Source organism: Trachinotus anak, unplaced genomic scaffold, assembly GCF_046630095.1.
Source record: "Trachinotus anak isolate AG129_WGS33_773 ecotype Australia unplaced genomic scaffold, CSIRO_AGI_Tana_v1 ptg000011l, whole genome shotgun sequence".
In the NCBI taxonomy this organism is placed as follows: Eukaryota; Metazoa; Chordata; class Actinopteri; order Carangiformes; family Carangidae; genus Trachinotus; species Trachinotus anak.
In genome coordinates this window covers 11,640,695-11,665,627 of record NW_027273862.1, presented here as the reverse complement: position 1 = coordinate 11,665,627, position 24,933 = coordinate 11,640,695, and the positions used below count along the sequence as shown (strand labels likewise).

The 24,933-nt window shown below is 40.3% G+C and overlaps 1 protein-coding gene across 2 annotated transcripts in view; it reads right to left on the bottom strand.

Annotated features, from left to right (window-relative positions):
- Nucleotides 1-24,933, bottom strand: part of ush2a (Usher syndrome 2A (autosomal recessive, mild)) — a 208,550-nt gene that overhangs the window by 148,032 nt on the left and 35,585 nt on the right. Inside the window, exons 11-23 of one of the 2 annotated variants that reach the window (XM_071488074.1) lie at nucleotides 23,003-23,096; nucleotides 15,179-15,374; nucleotides 14,414-14,544; nucleotides 13,956-14,163; nucleotides 10,491-10,774; nucleotides 9,223-9,448; nucleotides 8,886-9,023; nucleotides 7,298-7,478; nucleotides 4,985-5,148; nucleotides 4,532-4,690; nucleotides 4,174-4,405; nucleotides 1,535-1,655; nucleotides 1,188-1,335 (exon numbers count right to left, since the gene is read on the bottom strand). In XM_071488074.1, the coding sequence (XP_071344175.1) occupies nucleotides 1,188-1,335; nucleotides 1,535-1,655; nucleotides 4,174-4,405; nucleotides 4,532-4,690; nucleotides 4,985-5,148; nucleotides 7,298-7,478; nucleotides 8,886-9,023; nucleotides 9,223-9,448; nucleotides 10,491-10,774; nucleotides 13,956-14,163; nucleotides 14,414-14,544; nucleotides 15,179-15,374; nucleotides 23,003-23,096 (2,282 nt within the window). Of the gene's footprint in view, nucleotides 1-1,187; nucleotides 1,336-1,534; nucleotides 1,656-4,173; nucleotides 4,406-4,531; nucleotides 4,691-4,984; nucleotides 5,149-7,297; nucleotides 7,479-8,885; nucleotides 9,024-9,222; nucleotides 10,471-10,490; nucleotides 10,775-13,955; nucleotides 14,164-14,413; nucleotides 14,545-15,178; nucleotides 15,375-23,002; nucleotides 23,097-24,933 lie in introns of those variants that run through there. The other variant, XM_071488073.1, reaches the window with a different exon arrangement.

Sequence of the window (24,933 nt, the reverse complement as noted above, 5' to 3'; positions counted from 1 at the left end):
TAGTCCCAATTAGCCCTCTGGTGGAAACCAGGCTATTGTCCTAATCTCACATGCTCTATTCCAGTTATTAATAGGAAAATGACAGAGCAGTGTTAGACGCTGCTGAGGACGCATCAGTAGCAAAATACAATAAGAGACTTAGAGACCCACTATGGAATAAGTGAGTGTCTTAATGTTGTTATAAGTATAATTATAGATAAGATCTAATAATATGTAGAGGCTTATGTGGAACCGTTACAACTGCAACAACAGGTCTTTAGGCCAAAAATACTTAACTGAACTACTGACAATCCTCTCTACCTCTCTGCTAAATATACAGTATTTATGTTGTAAAATAGACCACAAATAAAGGGCCTCACATTATCAAATTATTTATGTGTTTTCACTGATATAAGTTACCCTAAAAGTCCATAGAACAACTGCAACCACTGGACATCTACTTGCTTAATTAGAGCAAGTAGACGACTAGTGCACTGGTCATTAAGAATATTTTCCTATCTTTGATGAATTATCCTTCAATTCAAAAACTGAAAATGTCATCAATGTCTTCGCCCCTGTTGTCCTGAGTTAAATCCATTTCTAATAAGCCAAAGGCATCACGGAGGAACCAGTACTTTAAATATTGAAAATGACAGAGAAATGACAGAGAAAATGAAGGAAGGAGACATAGAGAAACCCATGTAACAGGGATTAGTGACACTGGGGAACAGATTAACAGACAGAGAGAAAAAAAAAACAAGAGACACAGAGAGAGAAACCCAGGTTACAGGGCTTTGTATGACACTGAGCCTCAGAGCCGTTACAAAGCTCTTTGGATTTACCAAAGGCAGTTCCAATTCAGAGTGTATTTGTGTGTGTCTGTGTGTGTGTCTGTTGATTCTCATACCTCTTGAGTGACACAAGCCCAGAAGCCACAGTACAAAGCTAGTGTTTCATGTTCGCTGTAATATCTGTGTTGTATGTGTGTGTGTGAATATTCTACTCTATTATTTATTCTGAAATTGACATTAATAATTTCTATATTTGTCATGTCACATAGTTACATAGTAAAATACTTCTAATAAACACAGAAAATGTGCGTATTCTAAATTGCATGAATGTGTTTCTGTTTGCATGTGTTTTTTTTGTATTAAGTCCTACATGCTACATGAGCCATTCAGTATGCATGTGTATGTCTGGAATCCTACCATTTGGCTGACTGGGGGGCTCCCAGGAAGCATGCAGTGTATGAGGTCCTGTAGCAGTGACTCTGGGTGGAGGTTGGTTTTGTGGTGGGGCAGAGGCTGTCAGAAGAGACAGTGGTGGGGTAGAAGTGCACCCCCCAGAAGAGCATGCCTGTAAACAAGATAAGGACTATTTTCATTTTGTAAGTTGTACATGCTAAAAATGTGCTCTGGTCAAAAACTGTGATTGAAGGAGGATGGAGTTGCTTCACATATCTGTCTTTTTATAGGAAATGAGTATTATGTCTTTAACTTTAGACTAGTGCCTACATTTCTTCGCAAATAGAAAACACTGGCAGTTTCCCACTTACCTTCAATATAACAGTATATTGGGTGAAGGGCTTTAGATCACTTGCCACACCCTCTGTATATAAGCCCTGGTAATGAATGATGGGCTTTGTACTAGATGACTCAGTGGAGGATAACACAAACCTGTGGGAGACAAAACATTTTGGTAATCAGCTCCTCTTTTCTTAATTTTACCATCCAACCCAGTCACTTCACGTGCTTTTGTTATGTGGTTCAATTATAAATTAGAGCTGAAATGTCATAGGGAACAAGGGGCTAAGATGTGTACCATGTAAACTCCAACATTCCTAGCTTGAATGGTAGACAGCAATTCAAAGGTTAAACAGGCTACTGTTTCAGGTCATCTCCCTCTCCCTGCTCCTTTCCTGTCTGCCTCTGAACTATCGCTATCAACAAAAAGTCAAAATGTCTCAAAAATAATCTTGAAAATATATAAATAAATTAAACTAGTACTGGTCTATCTCTAATTTGGAGATAATCATTTTTCCTTCTCCCACTTACGTACCCTTCAAATGTGACACATACTGGTCATCCATTGACTCAAGAAAAGTTACAATTTTTCCACTCTTCCCAGTTCTGTCCATAATTCCTTCTACTGGTTGCTCTCTGCATCTGCTTTAGTGCCAATCTCACTCTCCCTTGCTGAAGGGATTCAAAATTCAGTATGTTTTGCAGCAATTTCTGTTTTCTGTGTCACTTAAGCGTGAGCGATCTGATGATCTAATATTGTGGACAATCTTACTTTGGCATATGATCTACTTTTCACATGAACCATACAGACTGCATCATTAAATGGTGCTATATTTAGATATTTAATTTCAAAAGTTCAATCAATGCTAACCGGCCACTATCAACCGTTAAACAGCTAGCCTGCTAACTGCAGCTAGTAAAGCCTGTGAATATTCTCATTTGTCCAGGTCATAGTATCTCACAGGAATTTTAAATCGAAAGCAACTGGACTTGGTTATTTGTCAAGGAAGACGTTTCACCTCTCATCCAAGAGGCTTCATCTCTTCATGCTCGCATCTGACCAGGCTGGGACTGGTCCAACTATCTGGTGTGGAGACCCAGGTATTTAACCTCTGGGAGGGGCTTTCACAAGGGTGATGATGTCACTGGTTCCCTTTGTGCTCCATGTGCCAACGACAGTCGTTAGAGTGACTGTCTTGGTGGAAAGTTGGTGGAAACTATGTTACATAGTCATCCCATATGTGTCTGGGGTATCAGAAAAACTCAGGAGGATCTTTAACAAACACTGTATCCCTGTGTATTTCAAACCCAGCAACACACTCAGACAGAGACTGGTACATCCCAAGGACAGAACACCACACACCCGCAAAAGCAATCTGGTGTATGCAGTCCAATGCAACGAGGAATGCAAAGACCTCTACACTGGAGAAACAAAACAACCACTGCATAAACGCATGGCCCAACACAGGAGAGCTAACTCCTCAGGCTTGGACTCTGCTGTCCATTTACATCTCAAGGAGAAAGCCCACTCCTTTGAGGACAGCAACGTTCACATCCTAGACAGAGAGGACAGATGGTTTGAAAGAGGAGTAAAAGAAGCCATCTATGTAAAAGTAGAGAAACCATCCCTCAACAGGGGAGGAGGTCTCAGACACCACCTATCTCCAATTTACAATGCTGCCCTTTCATCCCTTCCCAGGAGATTCAACAATTTAGCCTCTAAGAAAAACAACTGTTCACAAGTGGCATGTGACTCCAACGACTGTCGTTAGAACACAATAGGGCACTAATGAAGTCGAAACCAACTTTCCACCAAGACAGTCACTTTAACGACTGTCGTTGGCACATGGGGCACAAAGGGAACCAGTGACATCATCACCCTTGTGAAAGCCCCTCCCAGAGGTTAAATACCTGGGTCTCCACACCAGATAGTTGGACCAGTCCCAGCCTGGTCAGATGCGAGCATGAACTGATGAAGCCTCTTGGATGAGAGGTGAAACGTCGTCCTTGACAAAAAACCAAGTCCAGTTGCTTTCGATTTAAAATTCCTGCAGCTAGTAAAGCAGGCCTTTATCTGTGCTGTGCACAAGTTCTTCACCTGAGCAGAACAACAACCACCATCACCAGCTGCAGTCCAGGACACTGGAGTTACAGTCCACCCGTGGGATGAGAGACCTGCCCGCAGGCAGACAACCCAAAGCGGCTAGCTGATCAGCAGCAAATTAAGCTTCTCATTAAAAATCTTACATATAGCATATCATAAATAAATAATATTTCTGTCCAAATGAATACCCCATATGAACTAAGCAAAAAGTGTGCATGGTCATGACACAATTTGTAAACAGAAGATAGTGAGCAGGCTAACATCCATAAAAAGTCTCAAAGCAGCGGAAAGGTACAAATCACAACTTCCAGTCGTTAATTGCACTTCTACCCAAAAAGATTGTTATATGATCTTTTTGCCAGATTGCCAACCTCTAGGGTCACTCAGAGTAGCTGGCACTTTCTACCACTTTTCGCACATGTTCCCTCAAGCTGTTTTGCTATGCTATAAGATGCAGTCTAGTCAGTGTTGCAGTCTTAATCTGCAACACTGCTGATACACTCTGGTGTCCTGGGTGCTCTGCTGCTAAACCCTCAATCCCATCCCTTCCTTGTCTTCCCTCCTTACCTTTCCACTGGGCCTGTATCATTTCGTGGTGTGCTCCAATTAAAACTAGCTGTGGTTGGACCTGGTCGTCCCACAAGGTTTAAATGGAGCTGGTCTGCTTCGGGTGGTGCACCTAAGGTTTGGTATGAGGCTGACGCACTTATTGTCACACCGGCCACATTAGCTGTTATAAGCCAGTAAGAGTAGTTGGTGTAGGGAGACAAACCGGTGTCTTCAAATGATTCCATGAGGCCTTAAGAAAAGGAAGAAGAAAACAGTGAGGTGGGAAGTGGCAGGAGACACAGTGATATTTGTTTCATGTGTCTTTTAAACATTAAGATGGAAGAAGAGCTGTGTGAAAACCTGTGTGGATACTTACTGAAAGGATAGTGACTTTGGAGGCTATGCACTGACTGTCCATCTCTGATTAGTGTGTAGTTGAGTCTATTTGAATTTGGGGAGTCAGGCGGATGCCAAGAGAGATGAATGGAAGAATAACTGAGAGGAAAACCAATTGGTGCAGGCTGCTGAGAGGGTGCTGCACGAAAAGACAAAAAGTAAAGTAGAAAGAGATAAATAGACTAAAAGAAAAAACTTATGGCTAAACTGATTAAATTATCTAATCTTGCAGGGAAACATACCATAGAGCATACTGATGTTGATTGTGCATAGCTGTGTCATTAGTATCAGCAATAATTCAACAAGACCCTCAAAACAGGACTGCACAGAATTAATTTTAAATCAGTGAATTTATAAAGTGAATCTTTGATGATGCTTAGGTTGGTGTGTGATCTCATGTGTTTATATTTGTTTATTAACATGTAAACCACACCTTTACTGCAGCCAAAGTGGTTCTCAGGGTTAAAATGACTTGCTCCAGGTTGACATACATCACACTTGTCTCCAGTTACCAGCAGCTTACACACACACACCCCTGAGTCTGGATGACATGAACCATTGACACTGCCCACTGGGTCACATGCACAAGGCTGGCATCTGGTCAAGAAATGGAAAAAAAAAAAGTCATACAGATGTTTTTGTAGAGGCCACAGTTTTTATTCATAGCTACACCTCATTGGTTGAAAATAATGCCAAACACTTAAAATCATTAGACACTGCTAAAAAAAATACACATACAGTACTGCCAACTTACATTTAAAATATAAATCTATTAAAACCGTATAGAATACAGGCCAACATTTCATTGCAAGTTGTTTGAATAGCTAACTGTTAGCTAGTTAGTAATACTACTGTTACTATGGTTTTATAAACCAACCATCACAAAGATACTGTCAGTCACATACTGTATTCTTCTGTTAATATAAGAGGATAACTGCAGAGTTGTAAAACAGTGCTTAATTAAGCCATGGAGTAAATGGGTGTGGATGGTTGGCCAAAATATAATAAATAAAAAGTTTAACTGGATAAGTATGTGTGTCTTAAAGGTGTTGGGTCTTCACCTTAACACTATGAGGGAGACCCTCACTACCATCTATCCTCTAGCTGTGAAACTAACTTCACAGAAGCTGCTTTCCCCCTCAGAGTTGTCAAAGTGTGTTGTCTATGTGTGTGCACGTGTGTGTGTGTCTAACAGTGTATGCGTCTAGGTCACCAGTGTGGTGTTACCCTCACTGGGGCTGGGCAGTGGGTGATCATCCGGCCAGCTACCTCACACCTTTACACACACACACACACACACACACACACAGTCCATAGTCCATATGTGTTTACTTTCTACCACATACTGTACTCACATGCTCCGTCTCTCTCCCTCACACACCACTACACCTTCTTTATTACTGTGTGAAAAGCCACAGTCTCATAACGAGCCGCAAATTTGTCCTGTCAACTGGTGCTCGCTCACACACACACACACACACACACACACAAATGCCATAGTGACTTGACCTTCACTCCATTCCCAAGGAGAAGGAAAACACCAACATCACACCCATTTTCTTTTTTTTTATCAGCATCAAAGTACAGTATGTGTGGGAAAGAGCGAGAGTGTGAAAGAGAGAGAGAGAATTTGTATTTACAGAGAAATTACATGCTAATGATGATATCGTAGACAGTACCAAAGAAGTATTTAGCAGTGACATGCAATACATTGTGGGCAAATGAACAGATAATTGTTACAATATCATAATGTAGCAAGTCATAAATGTGTATTTATGTATTTATCTTCAGAGATGTTTATGTCCCATAAACACATATTTTGTGTTACTGTAGGTTCTACAATACTAGAATATTACAAATGTAATCCCTTATAATAAAATTGTATGTGTAGGTGAAGGTGTGCGTCTCGTTACCATCGTATTTCCCTGCGTTGAAGGGAGCGATTGGCATTTCTCTGACATGTTTCTTGATGGAGTAACACAGAGTCACAGGACTACATATTCCAAATATTCCAGAGAGAAAAAGAGAGAAAGACTTGCTGCACTGGTACCAACGATAAGTCTGGCCATGATACACACTGGCCTCTGCCTATGTTTGCCTATCTTTCTTTTTTACTCTGCTTTTCTGCCTTTATCACTGATACTATTTACCCATGTCAGGTAGTTATTTTTAACCCCTTTCTCTCATTATTCCACTCTTTCCTCACAGTACTTCCCTTTCTTCCTGTCTTTATAAAGTAGTCTCTAACACTTGATTGCTTTTCTTCCTTCCATCCCTCTTTACCATGAGGAGATCTCAGCCACAGCCGGATAGACACACACACAGACACACACACACGCCAAACAGTTTGTGAGCCATCTATCTGGTGTGACACCCTATCGAGAGGAATGTATGTGTGTGTGTGCATACCAGCATTGCACATGGTGTAATGTGTAGTTAGATTTGTGTATGTGTGTTTTAAGTTGTTTGTGTGTGTCTGTCGTGTGTGAGATAGCCTGCAGGTAGAGACATGAGTGGTAAAGGTCAAAGCAGCTCTTTACTCATGTAAGTCATATGTCTGGCTACCTATCTGTGAACTGTCTTTACAGAGACTGCACCTGCTGGCTTGTGCGCTGCATGTGTGTGTATATTTTCAGTAGTGGTACAATTAATGGATAAAAGCTTTACAGGATGTAAAACCCACAGATATGGTGTTCACCTGTGTGTGTTTGTGTGTGTGTGTGTGAGACTGACTTTATATGGTTACCTGCCCAGGCCAGGGTTGAATCCAAAGAACATCTCATGACACTGGTCACAGCGCCGCCCTCCCACTGATGGATGGGCACACACACACTGACCAGTCTGGCTCTCACAACCACGCTGCCATGCTCCCATGGGATGGCAGTCACACTCCACACACACACTCTGATCTGAAGAGAGGAAGAAGCCTGGACAGACACAAACATAAATAAAAGCATGATGATTGTTCATCAATCACTTTATTAATCTCTTCATCTGCCTAAGTGCATTTTTTATGTAATTGTTTATTAGTTTCTTCCTTCTTTGCTTCTTTCTTTTCCTCCTTCCTCCTTTTGTTGATGCCTTTATTTTCTGCACTTTTAAAATGTTGAATCCACATGATGATTTCTGAAGACACAACTCAAAAGACATAATTTTATGTCTGAGCTGTGGTCTTCAAAATTCTTACATTTAATGTCACAAATTTCATATTGTTTCATAGTGTTTTCTTTACAATAATTCTCTATTGAAAATAAATGTTGTGAATGTACTGCCTTTGCATTCTAAAAAATATGATACAAAGCTATCAAACAAAGCTATCACACACGTTGTATATTTTGAATAGTGTATTTTTTAGTGATTGAGTGACTGATTTTGGACTCAGCCTGCATCATTTTATGGCTATTATGGGAAGTTGTTTGCAATTTATTTGTAATAAAATTTAGCACAAAGCCAATACGTGTGTCTGAGGTTACATTAAGCACTCCAGGTTCTAAAGTATAAATCAATTTGGTTTATTTTTCTCAAGGCCTGCCCGCTAATAAACAAATTAGATATTCTATTTAGCCACTTCTGCGAGGAACTCACAATGGCATGTACTAGCAGCTGCGGAAATTAAGGTGGACAATTTGAAGGAATTGAGCTTTGCCCTTGCAGTGTAATCAGACATGATAGCAAAATGTACAACTGTAATGTGCAAATGTACAACTTATAACTGTACTGAATATCACCTGAGTTTAATTTTGTGGGTATTGTATAAGATAATGACTATTATCTTGTGTCCTCTGTTCCTCGTTTTAGCATCATTCCATCAACACATCCATTCACAGTTTGTGTTACAGTCAACATGACTATACCTGACTATCTGTTGGTCCTTCTCCATTACTGCCACAATACAACATCTGTTACCTCTTGTCCAATAAGACAAACCACATATACAAATACATACACTCTGTACACGCTGATGCACACACATGTGAAAAAGTGAGATGAGTGAGAAGAAGCAATTTTTTCTCTCTATCTTGCTGTTGTTGAGAACTGGCACATGCCGGACAATCACTGAGTGGAGATCTGGCAGAGAGTGCATGCCAAAACACACACACACACACACACACACACACACACACACACACACACACACACACACACACACACACACACAGAAATACACCACAACACCAAAAGCTTGGAGTAGAAGTCACTATTTTTTTTTTGCCATTTTCCCCAAAATCTCTACCATTTTTTGGCAGTGTGACCATCCATCCATCCATCCATCCATCTATCCATCCATCCATCCATCCATCCATCCATCCATCCATCCATCCAAACACACTCACCTGGTCGGCAGCTACTGCAGTCCTGTCCATAGCGAGTAGGGACGCAAACACATTGGCCTGTAGTGCTGTCACAGACGGTCCCTTGCACTGTTCCTCTGGGGTTGCAGATACATGGTACACAGCCCTGGGACAACCCCTCTGACAGGACATAAAACAACATCAGAAACCAGAACATACTTAGACTTTCTCTCCCGAACTGTAACCGTTCTCAAACTATATAGAGTATGATGTTTGTTAATGTTAAGGAGCAAATTAAGATTTGTAAACAAAGTTGGACTCAACAACAGGAGTGTAACTAATCCTGGATGTAACCTTAAGCTTTTGCATGTTCTCTTACTCTGCAGGTCTAAACTCCTGTTGTAGTAGTTGTGGGCACAGTTGGTGCACTGTGCTCCCTCCACCCCCTCTCTGCATGGACATTGTCCGGTCCACATATCACATGTACCCCCTGGCACAGTGCCACTGATGTCACACACACACGGCAGACAGCCCAGGGAGTTTCGATGCTCTAGGGTGTGGTAACCATGATGACAAGAGTCACAGCGGCTGCCTTTCACATGTTTCTATAAAAGAAATAAGGAGGAAGGATAGAAGTTATAAGAAAGGAAGGTATAATAAATAAAGATGGGAAGAATGTGAAGATGAAAGATGGATAAACAATGTAATGCTAAAATATACTCCAGTTCAAAGTTTTACCAATCACTGCCATGACTCCAGAGGCTGACAAAAATTATGTGGGAACAGCACGGTGTTGAACTGTGGTTTTAACACAGTGATTAGTCTGTATGTCCTGTCCTCTGCCAGTGGTTGAGTCTATGTGCCATGTTTTCTTTCTGATCAGATGCCACCTCAGAGTTAGTCATGGATTCACCAACTCAGGCAGCTGTGATGGTCATACACACTGGTGGTAATTTATGTCATACAGAGCAGCTAGACGAGAAAAACGTTAAAACATTTTTTAAATTTATTAACTAAAAAATTAGAAAAAAAATCCTTTGTGGCCTGAAAAAGCCATGTCCAGCATAAGATTTGTACACCTCTTCATCTACCTGCTTTACCTCTGTCTGGCTCCATCTGTTTTCCGTTTTTTTCTGTTCACAAAACCAAAACACAACTCCTTCATTACAGAGCTTCTGCTTCATTTTTTAACTCAAGTTGCTGAAAGTTCATTGTCATTTGTAAATGTACACAAGTAATAACTTTATTAACCATAATCCTTTATCATACATTTTGTCAGAATGTAACTGCTCTTCCTTGGTAAATGGCCACAAGTGCCATTGCAAGGTCATAAGGAGAGGTTATCTTTGCTTTATTCAGAATGAGATGCATTCAGATTGTTGAACATCTCTTTTATGGCAAAGTCAGCAGTGTCAACTTTTAAGACACCACGGACAAGAGGTACTTAAAGTGCTCAAAATAGAAACGTGGACATGTCCAATTCCATGACGGCGAGCAAAATAATATGTTATTCTGACGAAGATCATGTGCTATGATTGAAAGCTCCAGAACAGCCAAGAAATATGCAGTAAGGTAAGACCGTTGATTGTTTTGTCAACAATTCTTTCAAGCTGAAAAATGAACTTTGAACCACAATTGTTAACTTGCCTTACACACACACTGTCCTGTGTGAGGATCACAGTCTGTCCTAGGTACAGTCCCCTCGTATGAGCAGTTGCAGGGAGCACAAGATCCCTCCAGTCTCAAACCATACGAACCACTGGCACATGAGTCGCAGCGCTGCCCCCCCACCCCAGGCTTACATTCGCACTGCCCCCCCTCAGGCTCACAGAACTGGCTGAGGGAACCCATGGGGTCACAGTCACATGGGACACAGCCGTCTGGGTGGGACAGGTTCCAATAACCAAACTCACAGCGGTCACAAGAAAGACCTGGGTAGAGAGCATGAGAGAGAGCGAGAAAGCGAGAGGGGGGTGGGAGGGTGGGGGGGAGAAACAGAATTTAGAGAAATGTTGAGGAGAGGGCAGAGTGGGGCCACCTGAGAGAAACAGAAAAGGATACAGAAAAAAAAGTGAACTGATGCTCATTTGTTCACCATCTAGCGGTTAGCCTCTCTCTGTTTTGAGGCTTTTTGTGTGTGTGTGTATGTGTGTGTGTGAGAGAGAGAGAGAGCGAGCGAGAGAAATGGAAGGCGAGTGTATAAAACTGCCATCATTAGGGCCAGGCCCTCTACATATGATGGATCACTCACCTAAGGCCAAACACTTAATTTCACTGAGCGAGAAAATAAATAAATTAAACAGCTACAAGAAAAGATTGGAGGGAAAGAAAAAGAGGAGATGGAAAGATGGAAAGATGGATAGAGAAACATAAAAATAATAGTCAATTACCATCTGGTGTAAAAATAAGAAAAGGTGAATTCCACCTACAAAGCTTGGCTTTAAAGAATATAAATATAAACACTTTTTTTCTGTTTGTTGACAAATTATCTTTTTAGAATCATTCATTCATTAACAGGTTTCACAAGATTGTGTCTTGTCTTATAAAACAAAAGAAATTTCTGAAATGAAACAATGAAAAAAAAAAATGCAGGTTAATGTGTGAGTGTGAATACTTATGGCCTTCTACACTTTAATCAAGGTTTCGGGGTTTTTTTTTGTTTTCTTATATTTTCATGCCATAAGTTTGCATGTGAAATTAACTGATGAACAGTCTCAGTCTGGATATTGCTCTTTATTCATTTATGAATCGATTTATTTATCTTAAATTTGGGTTCAAGTCCGCTGTCAGCTCAGCAGGTAATTCTGATATTGGCCAATGATTTCTTCAGTCATTTTTGTCCTGTTTATAATTGTTTGACTGTAACAAACAACAACTCCATACACTGTAACTGCTGTTATGGCTGCAGCAGCAGCGCAAGGCTACATGGCTAGTTAAATTATGATATGCAGTGTGTGCGAGCAGGGCTTATTTGAATATGCCATACGTATTCCATGACAGGCAATCTGTCCCTAAATGGATGCCTGGGGGCAACGCAGTCACCACAGCCGTTTATGAGCAAACGAGTGTTCGTATGTGGGTGGGTGTGAATGTGTGTGCGTGCAAATACATCTATGAGAGAATACCTGTACATCTGTGTTAGTGCACATAAGCACGTGTGTGCATGTCTGTGTGAGTGTGTGTCCTACTCAGTGTGCAGCAGACACTTGGCATTTCCCCTAGTCTGCCCACTTTAATGATTTTATAGATATGAATGTATTTCTCTCCATAGATCATATTTCATAAGAGCGCAGTGAAGATATTTCTGCGTGTGTGTATGTGCAAGAATGTGTCAAGGTGTGTGTGTGAACATCTGAGTGCGTTGGTGGTAAATATACAGACTGACACACCGATGCTTACAACCCTGACAATGCTGTGATATATTGCAGTTTTCCCAATATAGTTATAAAGATTATAAAGAATCCTACATCCATTATAAAACTTTTTGTATTTTTGTTATTGTATCTATTGACATTTTAGACACTGAGCTGAATAAATCTGCTTTTGCAAAACCTATTTTTGTAGCTATTCTTGTGACATTCAGATACAACGTCCAAACAACATAATAACAGAAACAAAAGAGCAGATCAGATAAAAGTGAGGAGAAAAGAAATAGTAAGAAGACAACAAAAAAGGAAGAAGAGTGAGAACATTAGATGATATAATGTGTGAAAAGATATTAGATCAGAACAGAATTGATTTTGTGTTGGGCTGTGCAAGTGTGCACATGTGTGTGTGTGTTTTCGGGACATGGCCCAGCCCTTTTATCAGTAGCCAGCTGGTTAACAGGCTCATGCATCACCATTTCAAACACTATTATGTACACACTGCACTCTGGCACCTTGTTATGAGTGTACATGTGTGTCTGCATGTGTGTATCTGTGTCTCTGTGCACATATTTCAATTCCGTCCTTCTGAAGCGAGCCTGCCATTGCTCTACTCAAAGTATCAGCTTGGCGGTAATAAATTGCCATAATCAAATCTAATTTCTGAAAAATACCTGTGGGAGCAACCAAACAAACAGGGACAGAAAAAAAAAAATGAAAGTGGGTCTTGTAAGAAGGAGTGTGAAAAATACAAGGGGCTGCAGCAGTTTGTTTTAATCAACTTGGCATTGAATTAGAGAATTAAATACCAGCTTAGTCCTTGATGGCAAGCATGCACACGCACGCACACAACACACACGTACACACATACAAACACACACACGTTTATGTACGCCACACACACCTCTTACATTCAATACGTACAGTTAGGCAGAGACAAACGTGAATAAACACATGGCCACGTCCAGACACTCTTTGTTATGCATATACATTAACATAAACAGACACATTTACAAGTTCACATACACATGCCTGCACTCACACGCACAACCGTGGGCCCTTGATAGCAAGGCTTAGCAATAACCATGATGCGTTGAATTGAGGAGCGTTGGCCGGTTTTGCATTTCATACGAGCCTGCTCTTCAAAGACACACAGGGGAGAGAGTGAAACCATTTATCACAAAGAGAAGCACAACGGCTGGAAGCACCGCCAGCAGAAAAGCCTGTTTATTTTGGCTGGCAAAACACTTTGGGATATGTGTTGATGCCTGTGTGTATACACATGCCTGTTTTGGTGTGCACATCAAGTACATCCACTTCCACTTTCTTGTGTGTGCACACCATGAGCAGCTGAGCCTATGTATTAATTGAGATGCCATTAGTGGACAATTAAAGAGTAACTCTTCCAAAGAAAAGCACAAGTTATCAAAGTACTTTGGGGCATTGTGTAAGAGAAACTATTTTAAGGACCAAGCGTTTTGTAGTTGAGAGGTGAATTGCTGTGGTAAAATACCAATGTCTGAAGAGATTGCTGATATATATATGGGTGAGATCTAGGGGAAAGAACCAGCACTGTCAACCACGTGACTCCTCCATCATCACTGTCTCTAACAAGTGCAGTGCAAACTACTACAGCATTGACAACCTACCATCAAATATGTCATCAAGATAAAACACAAAAACAAGAACCTCAGATATTATAACTAAAAACCTGGTTTTCTCTGATGTGCGCCAGCGGTCTGTTTACCTGTAACATGGGGTTTACACTCGCACTGTCCCGTGTCCTGGTTGCAGCTGGGAACTGCTGTTGTCGACATGCTGATGATGCCAATATCACTGCAGTTACAGCGGACGCAGCCATTTGGATTTGAGGCTTTAAGACCATACCAACCAGGCAAACAGTCTGCGCAGCGACGGCCTGTTGCTGCAACCTTACACTGACACTGACCTCCTACCTGGAGGCAAGAAACATAGAAGGAGAGAGGGAGGTTCAGGGAAGAGGGAAAAAATCAGGTTAGTAAAAAGAAATAAGGGCAGAAACTGAAAGAAACTGTGATAAGGTGCTGAGTATGGTTTGTTAGTTATCGAATTTACGTTAACCCTAAACAGTCACCCTCCTTTCAATTAGAAACATTAATTCAACAAATTGGAAGTTACAAGGGTTTGACCGACCATCAGCAATGAGTTGTTTGCTTTTTTGTGTACCTGGGAACACTCCATGCTGCCGTTGACTGTCCCAGCAGTATGACAGTTACAGGGCTGACACACATCTACTGAAGTGGGATCAGACTCCTCAAGCCTGAAAAATCCACTTATACACAGCTCACAGTTATTACCTGATAGTGAGAGACATAAACAGGGTGAGACAGAGAGCATGAAAAGACAAGAGAAAAAACAAACAGATCAAAAGAGATGTTCATGTTCAAAAGTCGAGGTTTTAACCTTATTCATCTCGTTGGGAAAGTGGTTTAGCAGCATCATGAAAACGTGTGATATGGCACAACATGCCCATACATAAATGGCTTGAAACATTTATTATCATCCTCAAAATTACCACTGCCATCACTGCTAATCAGTAATGTAATAGACAAGGACCCATAAGCCTCATGCTCAATTTACACTACTGGGAGGGTCTAAAATAGTAAGGATCAAGGAGTCCATATACTGTGCAGTATCTGTATGTCTTGGAACTAATATTGTTTTGCGAAAAAAACTGCGTTAGTCAGCATCTGTTTGAATATAAAACTCACCCCTACAGTTGTAACCATGTTTCTTTGCTGTCTAAAGGTACAGTAATAGCACGCACACACTTCAGCTTCATTTCTTTTGTTCATAATCTTGAAATGATTGAATTAACATTTGAAGCTTATGGTACCTGGTCTGTTAATGCTTAAAAGTGCTTTAACATTTATAAAAATGTGAAAGGATAATTATAGGATAAATGAAATGTAAATTACACTGTAGGCCTACCTGTGGTGTTATGCTTGCAACTGTCACAGACGCCTCCTCCTCCACGATAGTGCTCATCTGGTTGGTCATCGGATCTGACATCATAATGACAGGAGAGGGCATGGCCGTGACAGTGACAAGGCCGGCAGTTCATAGGCTGGAGCTGGTCACCTGACCTGAATGGCTTATCATTGTAGAGAGGTGCACAACGCTGACACTGTATAAAACAAATACAGACATACATTTTTTAATTCATACTGTACTGTTTGAATGTAATGTCAATTGTTATTAGAATTTAACCCAATAACTTAGCAGCTTGCATGAATTTTAATACCTGAGCCACTGTTTACTGTAATCTCTCAGTCGGTGAGTTTCAGACAATAATCAAAAGCACTTAGCCAACTGTGAGAATACAACCTACATTTAAATGAATTACAGACTTTGTGGTAAAAACAAAGAAACATCCCTTGACAAGAGATCAGGAACAAATACAACCATTTGTATAAGGCAATTGCATTAAAAATATCATAAATTGTAATTTACTGACTGTGCACATGTGTATATAGAAAAATGGTCCCATGACAAGTGAAATACTTGTTTTTATGGAACAAAGACTGACACAGAGACAATGAGAGACAGAAACAGAATGAGAAGGGGGGGGGGGGGGATATAAAGAAAGAAAAATCAATTGCCCATGTAAATCTAAATCTAAAGAGAGAGAAGAATAATACATATAACTGAATAGAAAACACAGAGGCATTCTGTACTATATAATAAGGAGGCAGAGCATTTACACACACACACACACACACACACACACACACACACACACACAGACACACACACACACACACACACACACACACACACACAGACACACACACAGACACACACAGACAGCATAGGGAAATCAGACTGCTAATGAGGATTGACTTGCAACAGCCAGAGCTCTCACACAGGACCACTTTCATGTCAAAATAAACATACCAAGGTGTGTATGTGGGGGGGAGAAGGGAAAAAAAATGATATAAAAAATGTATTTTTCTGTAGCAGAGAGCAGCAGAGGAGAGAACCAGCAAGTACAAGCCCTTTGATTTTGTTCAGCAGTCAGTACAAATTATGGTGGACAAGGGGGGCATCAAATGGCGGGATTAAAAATGTATTAAAAAACACAGGAGTTCCTCCCATGTGTGACACATGCAGACCTGCAATGGGCCTATTATGTATGACACACAGAGGAGGGGGGAAGGCAGGGGGAAGGGAAGGGTGGGGGGTGGGGGGTGTAGATGGAAATGGGGGAAGAGGTTCCAATTTGTATAAGAGAGAAAAGGGAGTGGAGGTAGGGAAAAATGCAGGAAATGAACAGAAATTAGAGGAAAAAAACCCTTTGTGTTTTAAAGTTTAAAACAAGAGGGACACAAAGAGAAGAGACGGACAGAGAAAACAATCCACAAGTGTGTGAGTAAGATGTGGGGCAGAAACAGAAGAAGACAAAGAGGGAGCGAACACAATAAAATCAATGTTGGTATGTGAGGAAGACAAAAGGCCCCATGTGTAGCTACAGTATGACACAAGCCCCAGGATAAGACTCATATTCACATGCACACACAAGATCATATGCAACAGTTAGCAAAATGTTTGCTGTTAAAGGTGCACTGGGTAGTTGTGTTATATTCAGTGTTTCTTACCAAAATGCACTGTGTGTATCCTGAAGGTCTAACAAATGTTTTTAATGTATTTCCTTCATCATAAATCATATTTGGACAAAACAAACAAAACTTATCAAAAATACTGCCCTATAGTGCCCCTAGTGGTCAAAACAGACCACTAGATAGACTGAGTGAAAAGTCTTGTAGTGGTCATGGTATTTAGCATGCAATTCAAATTTGGATGGCAAAACATGCACTGTTATAGTCTGGACAAAATTTGGTTCGATCGCATCACTATATTTTTATTTGGAACAGCAACTAATGATTTTTTTTATTAGCGATAATTTTTCAATTAAGGAACATTCCCTCAAGCTTCAAGGAACCTTTTGGGAACATTTCCCCAAGGTTTTTCAGGAAACGTTCCCTGAAGGTCTTTCAAGGAACCTTGAGGGCTGCACTGACAGTCTCAAACTATTAGTATTCAATGACTATCCATGAACCAGAAGGTTCTTCAGGGAACGTTCCTTGTTTTTCAGGAAAACCTTTTAATCAAATCGATTGTGCATGAAAAAAATATTTAAACAATTCACTGATTAACAAAATATTTGTCAATTTTCTGTTGACCTTCGTTCTTGAGTACACAACATGCATTTGAACTATTTTCCATGTAAATTGGTATAACTAGTACTATTTTCACTGTTACAATTAATAACCAACAGTATATACAGCTGCTCCTGGTCTCTCTTTCTTTATCCTCTCTCTCCTCCCCCCACCCCCTTTCTCCTCTCAAACCCAACTGTTCAAGGTGCACGGCCGTCCACCCTGAGCCTGGTTCTGTTTAAAAAGGGACTGCCATGATGCCAAGTGATTGCTCTTTGTGGGAACTGTGGGGTTCGCTCTATAAGTGCCTTGAGATAATGTATATTATGATTTCGAGCTATACAAATAAAATTTTTTAAAATTGTTTCTTATTTTTCTGTTTGTGGGTCACAATCTTCATATATTGTGTCACTGGTTTGTTGCTGAGGAAATACTGAAAACAAAGGCAAAAAGTGGACTGTGCTCATTTACAAAAATTTAAGAGGAGAAAAACACTTCCTATCCACAGAATGAACAAGATCTAAAGGCTTTGCATATCTATACAGTATGTTTATGTGTGTATGCGTGTCTGTCTCTGAATAGTCCAGAGTGTTGTTCCCTGTCCGCTGATTATTAACAGGATCTAACGAAGCAGCATGAGATTCTCTGGAGACATGATACATACACACACACACACACACACACACACACACACACACACACACACACACACACACACACACACACACACACACACACACACACACACACGAAGAGGAGAGCATGTCTCGGGACATGTAATTTCACAGGAGTGCTGGGCTATTTACATGTTCCTGTTTGTTGTCTGTCTGCCTGTTCGTCTGTCTGTCATGCTGCTTGGCCTCCAGTCTATCTGTTGTTGTACCTACTGTAACTTCCTGCCTCTCTGTTCTTCTGCCCCGGTGTCTTTCTGTTTGCCTACCTGACTATCTGCAGCTATGCGCCTGAAAATGTTTCACTTATCAAAGGTACTTTTCTTTCTGCAACAGAAAGCTCTCACTACATCTCAGCCTTCGTCTCATCCACTAGGGATGAGCTGAAGAGCCCATATTGCTCTCTTTTCATTCCTCTTTCGTCTCCTTTACCTCTGTGTCTCCTCCATCTTCCCACCCTTCCTTCTTCTATTTCTGTCTCCCTTCCTTCTCAAAAACAAATCACTATATCTCTCCCGGTTTCCCACCTCTCCCCTTCCTCACTTGGTTCCCCTTGTCTCTACCATCCCCCAACTGCTTGTTCTCATAGCCACGATGCGTATGTGAGCAGGAAATATTACCATACCAAATGAAAGAGAGGGAATTTTTTCTTTCTTCTCCTTTCTTTTCATTCAACACTGCGTTACCTTCCCTCTCTCCCAGCCTGCTAATTAGTCGAGGGACTAGTGTTTGGGAGTTAAAAGAAAAGTGCACACGTTCATTCTCTTCTTCATACAAAAGGTTTTGATGGCACTCCATCATCTGCACACAGAACCAGCAGGAGAAAAGGACACCACATACTGAAGACTGAGGTTACGTGGTTTTAATTCTATTGCTTTCATGCACATGGTCAGTCCACTGTAACATTATCCCTTATGAGAACATTAGAAAAGTTTTTTCAGTGGAAGCCAAGGCACTTCTGACAGTACATTACTGACAGCCTGACTCTTAATTCAACATTTGTTTTCGTTTCTAAGAGTTTCATTGTAGAACACCCTTGTTTTATAATGATGAAGTCAATCAGGAGTAAACAAATGGTGGAGAGATAAGAACTTATAAAGTACATTATCATTCAGCAAATTAAAACAATATTGTATTATCATATTGTGTGTGTGTGTGTGTGTGTGTGTGTGTGTGTGTTGTGAACCAGAGGAAAGGATAACATTTTATTTTCACTCTGAATGTTTCGACAAAATCTGCTGAGTGAGGAGACTACTCTAATGGATATGTGGACATTCAGATGGCATGTCACAAGCATCTGTGTGTGTATGTGTGCATTCGTATGTGTTTCCAATGTGTTAATCTGCTGGGGCAACTCATCTTATCCTAAATGCCATGACCAATTTCACGCTCTCCCTGGAAAGGTCGTGCCACTGGTGTGTGTGCACGTGAGCATGTTTGTGTGTACACACCCGTGTTGTGTGTATCTGAAGTTAACCCAGTTAACCCCGGCGTAGGTGAAAATCTGCTGCTGAGGCAGACTTTAGCAACAGAGATCCTGGGCAATGCTACTTAACGTCACTAACCATCAACATCTATCGCGCGCACACACACACACAGACACACAGATGTAGACAGAAACTCACATGCAGCGTACATGTCAGACTTGATATACAATATAGGCACACCAAACAAACAATTCTCACAAACTCAATACCTCTGCATAATCCTAACCTTCACCCACTCTTCATCTTATTCTAGATTTCTTGTTCTAAATTTAAGGTCTAAAACTTCTCAATGCTTGGCTTAAACTGTTGTGATGACTGACACAAACATGTGTACACAGACAGACACAAAGACACACGCACTTAAATTCACACTCACACAATTCGTTCACATAACTTGTTCACTGATGCCAAGTCCAAAGTCAAATCACTGAACCTACGAGCAGTCTGATGTAACTCTCTCTCATGTCTTACAGTGCAGGCAGAGACATACACAAGTCTGTGTAAAAGACAGGTAGCGTGGAGTGTTTTTGCATCTTACCAAGATGACATATTTTCACTTCTGTAACACTAATATTGGACAACATTACATCCCCAAAAAATGCTATTCTGAACTATCAAATGACAAAGACATTGTACAACATAAAATAGAGTGTATGATGTGATGTACAACACAATATATGATATAGCTTTCAGACATGACTGAATCCATCAGTTGTGGAGAGATGTGCAGAGACAGAGTGGCAGAATGAGAGATCAACTCTGACACAGAGTGCACATAAGAAAGAATCAAAAGACAGAGTGAGAAAGTGGGCAAGTGTGTGTGCTTTTTTGTGCATGTGTGTGTGAGAGAGTTTAAGTATGTGTCTTCCAAGGCCCCCGTTGATCATCTTGACACATGTCTGAGCATTTCTGTCACTTTAATGTCACTGTGGAAATTCTGCAGATTAGTACAACATCCGTCATGGTGCTAGGCCGATCCAAGTCAACAGAACGCATGCAATATTAAACGCTAATATTCCCCACAGCCTTTTATGCTCCAATATTATGGAGACAGAAGAAAGGTTTTTTACTCAGAGTGATGACATGGACAGGTCTGGGAGAAGAGTGCACACAGGCATATGTGCACACGCACACACACACACACACACACACACACACACACACACACACACACAGATGATCACGAAAAAAAAGGACGCTGTATCGACACATACACATACTGCACACACTCCTTTACACACTGATGCCTTTCACAGGGGCATAGCTGCTGTAGAGATTAATTTACATAAAACATATACATAATCACACACACACACATCCATATTGCTTATTTCCATTGCATCTCTCTGAAACAAAAGAATTACTATCTGTGGAAGTGAGAATGAAAGACAGACCACGAGGACTGAAAGACCTGAGACCATCAGAAAAATGGAGGAAATATGGGGGCGCAACATGAGAAACAGAGTCAAACAAGAATGAATTAAATACTTAGAAAGCGAGCCAATAAAGAGTGAGGGGGAGTAGAGAAAACGGCTGAGTGAAATGAAGCGAAAGACAAATAGAGAGAGAAATAGAGCTGATTGGAGATGCATGCTGAGGGAATGTCATTGTTCTAGTCGATTTGAGACATTATTTAAACTGAGACCCAGGAGAGACAGAAAGAGTATGAGGGAGAGAGAGAGAGAGTGATCGACAAAGAGAAGAGGATAGAGGCAGGACAGGGACCTAGAGACAGGAAAGAGAAAAGTGGTGTGTAAATAGAGAAATAAGTGTTTGTGTGTGTGTGTTTGGGGGGTTGGGGTGGGGGGCATAAGTCTGGATGATGGAAATTACCTCACAATGTCCATTTACTTTGTGTGTTTGTGTGAACAACAAATTTGTGTTCACTGTAGGACATTTATATATTTGTTAAATATTAGGCTACACATTATACCTATTTTCTTGTCTTCCAACTGTGTGTCACATAACTATTTTGGACTAATCATGATCAAGAGATCACACTTTCATTAACTCAAGATGGGCAATAACCCTGGGACAGCAGACCCACCAAGTACATTCAAGTCAGCACTGTGGGAACATTTTGTGTGTCTGTGTTTAAGGGCTTCTTTTCTTTACTAACTTATTTTAGCATGGAGTTCAGGTAAGACAAAAACTATTAAATTCAAGCGTGTGTGTAGGAGGATGTTATTTGAGTTAGACAGTAAGTAAAAGTGGCAACTGAACAGCTGTTGGTTGACAGCTGTACTTCTCCACAGATGTCCTCTGTTACCTCTGTCTAAACCACACACACACACACACACACACACAGACTATAGTGCATGCACATGAATGTATGAATGATACATAAGTTGTGAATAATGCAGGTTGTCCTGTGCTATAGTGAGGTGGAGCAGTCATATTGAACTTTTCACTCCCGACCAACTACAGGCTTTTGTTGAGATGATGCCGACTATTACCTGGCAAGTTGTATTAGCTTTGTTACAAGCAAAGTACTCCTCCTGGGATGTTGGTTCAGATCAAATTAGTCTGAAAATCTAATCGTAGCCAACCATTCTGCAGCATAACAGTGTGTGAATAACTCCTGTGATATTATATTATTAACTGTGACCAGAGAGAGACCAAAAAATCAACTATGAAAAAATAAGATGCTTTTGACTTAAAAATAATGAAAGCTAATCATGCTATTTTAGCTCAACTGACAACCATCATCACTAAAAGCTCATGTAGAATTCACACAGATGTCAAACTCAGTTCAAGGTTTCTTTTTTCTCTCCAACTGATTTTTTTTTCTGACAATGTAAGGAAATGAAAATCAAGTAAAGACTATTAGAATTTACCTACAATAGATCCGATATTTGGGTCTCTCCGAACCGCACGTTCAGTTGCCCGGCTGTACTGATAGCTGTCCATTAACTCAAATGTTATGTTCAGAAGCAGTACCACCTGGCACTGCTGGTATAACATGCATCAAAAAGGATGGCAGTTATCTCCACCTTTCTACTAGACATAAAAAAGGAGAAATATCTTAGAGGGAGGGGTTCTAATAAATGTGTTTATGTGTGTATGTGTGTAATTTATTAGAGAAGTCCCCTCTATGTCGTTAAGAAGGAAAGTGCTTAATTAAGACCATGAGGAGATTTTCCCCAGAGGGATTCCTCTGTGCTGTGTGTGTGTGTGTGTGTGTCTGTGTGTGTGTGTGTGTGTGAGAGCGTGACTATATGCTTGAGCATGGTATAAGCCATCTGATTCTGAATATCTGGATCTAATACTAACATTGATTATTGGGAATAGAGAGAAGAACTTGTGTGTGTCAAAGTGACCCTCTAATAACTTATCTTATGTAAAACACTAACACTGGGTGTGTGATGTCACCACTACAACTTATATAAGTGGTTAAAATTGGTTTTCAATGTTTTTGTGATCACGCGTGATACTCACATTGTTTCCCTCTGTGTGGCTCTCAGGCAGACATAAACATCGGTAAGGTGTTACACTGGTATCACAATGGTCCGCATGGCCGTGGCACTCACATCTGGCCAGATGACAGAAAAAGGAAGAGGGTGAAATTGAGAAAGAGAAACATAGGTAGGCAGCCCTCAAAACATGGACATATTTTATAATCAAAAATTTAAACTGAAAATGTAATACACAATTATAGCAACAAAAGGGTAAGAAAACAACATGACAAAAGCTCTCCCTCCGTCAAAGTGTGTCCCCACCCACTTGTCCATTGCCCATGGAACAGCAGTCGTGCCATTAGGAAGTTCCCATTCAACATTTATAAATGCCATCCTGATAATTATCAGAGCAACATAACAGGTAGCAGACAGTCCTGTCTCTCTCTCTGTCTCTGTCTCTTTCTCTGTCTCTCTCTCTCTCTCTCACACACACACACACACACACACACACACACACAACACGACAGTCATTTAATTATTGATTCAGATATTCAGTTGCTTTCTCGCTTTCATTCTTCCCTCTGTGTAAACTGAGCTAGATTAATCAAATCTGAACCATACAGTATAAGCACTGAAGATTTTCTCTATTTCTAATCAAATAAAAGTCTTCTGTGCAGTATTTCTGTTTTGTGGTAGCTTACAAGTCTAAGCTTCATTTCCTTTGAGATGTAGCAATGATTTGATTCACTAAAGTAAAACTGAAGGAAGTGACAAGAAAAGAGCAACACTGTAACTTATACCGCTCATACAAACAATATAGAAGATTATCAATCAAGTAAAATGATGTAAAACTGATACTGTACTTACTTTTTTGCAAATTCATTTTTTATAATTTACTATGAGTACATTTGATAGGTATAGTGTGACACAATGTACAAAGCTTTGTGATCCTGAGAAAAATGCCAAAAGTATGGATAACAATGACTATTCCTTTTACAGATGAAAAAAATGCTAAGATGAGATTGAAAAAAAAAAACAAGAAGAAAAAAAACAAAACACTTCAAAGTGGAGGGACAGCTGAGGTTGTAGCAGGGACCTGTAACCCTTAGTGGCACACAAGTAGCATTTTTGCCCTTTTCTCTCTGAATGACTTAATGCTCATCATATGCTATTATGGATTTTTTGATTAAATCATTTGGTTCAACCATCTTCATGTTCTTCCTATGATGGCTAGTAATAGTACTTCCATAGGGCCCAGTGGTAACATAAATACTCATATTTAGCCTTTGAATTCCTGAGTTATGGCCAAAAACATGTTTTGTGAGGTCACAGTGACTTTGACCTTTGATCACCAAAATTTACGTTTGTGTAAAATAGAAATTTCCTTAAGGCGTTCCTGAGCTATCGCATTCAGAAGAATGGGACAGACGGACGGATGAACAACCTAAAAACATAATACCACCCGCCACGGTTGTTGCTGGTGTGAAGCCATAAAAATTAGGGGACCACTGATATACTATTATCAGACTTTTTTAAACTGTAAAAATGATCAGGCTATTAAATCTACTTGGTACGTACTTTATGAAAAAAGATGATGTGTCTGCATTAAAGACTGACTTTCTTCTGACACAAAGGACAAACACGAGTGCAGGGATACACAAGTGAAAGTTGAATTCCAACATGTCTATTTACATGCTTTATAAAGAGTGAAGAGACAGAGAAATGGATAGATGTATAATGAAAGAAAAGGAGATGAGGAGGGATGAAGAATGCACAGATGAGATTTTCAAATCTCTGTTTCTCCTACTTCACTGTAACAAGCTACTAATTAAAACAGCTTAGAGGGAGGGGGAGGGAGAGAAAGAGTTAGAGATGATTGCCTGCTGCATAATCCTATAATTACCACAGTCATAAAAAACAGTCACTCTGTCAGTCTAATGACGAGATGTGCTAAAAATTACTCTCAAAAAC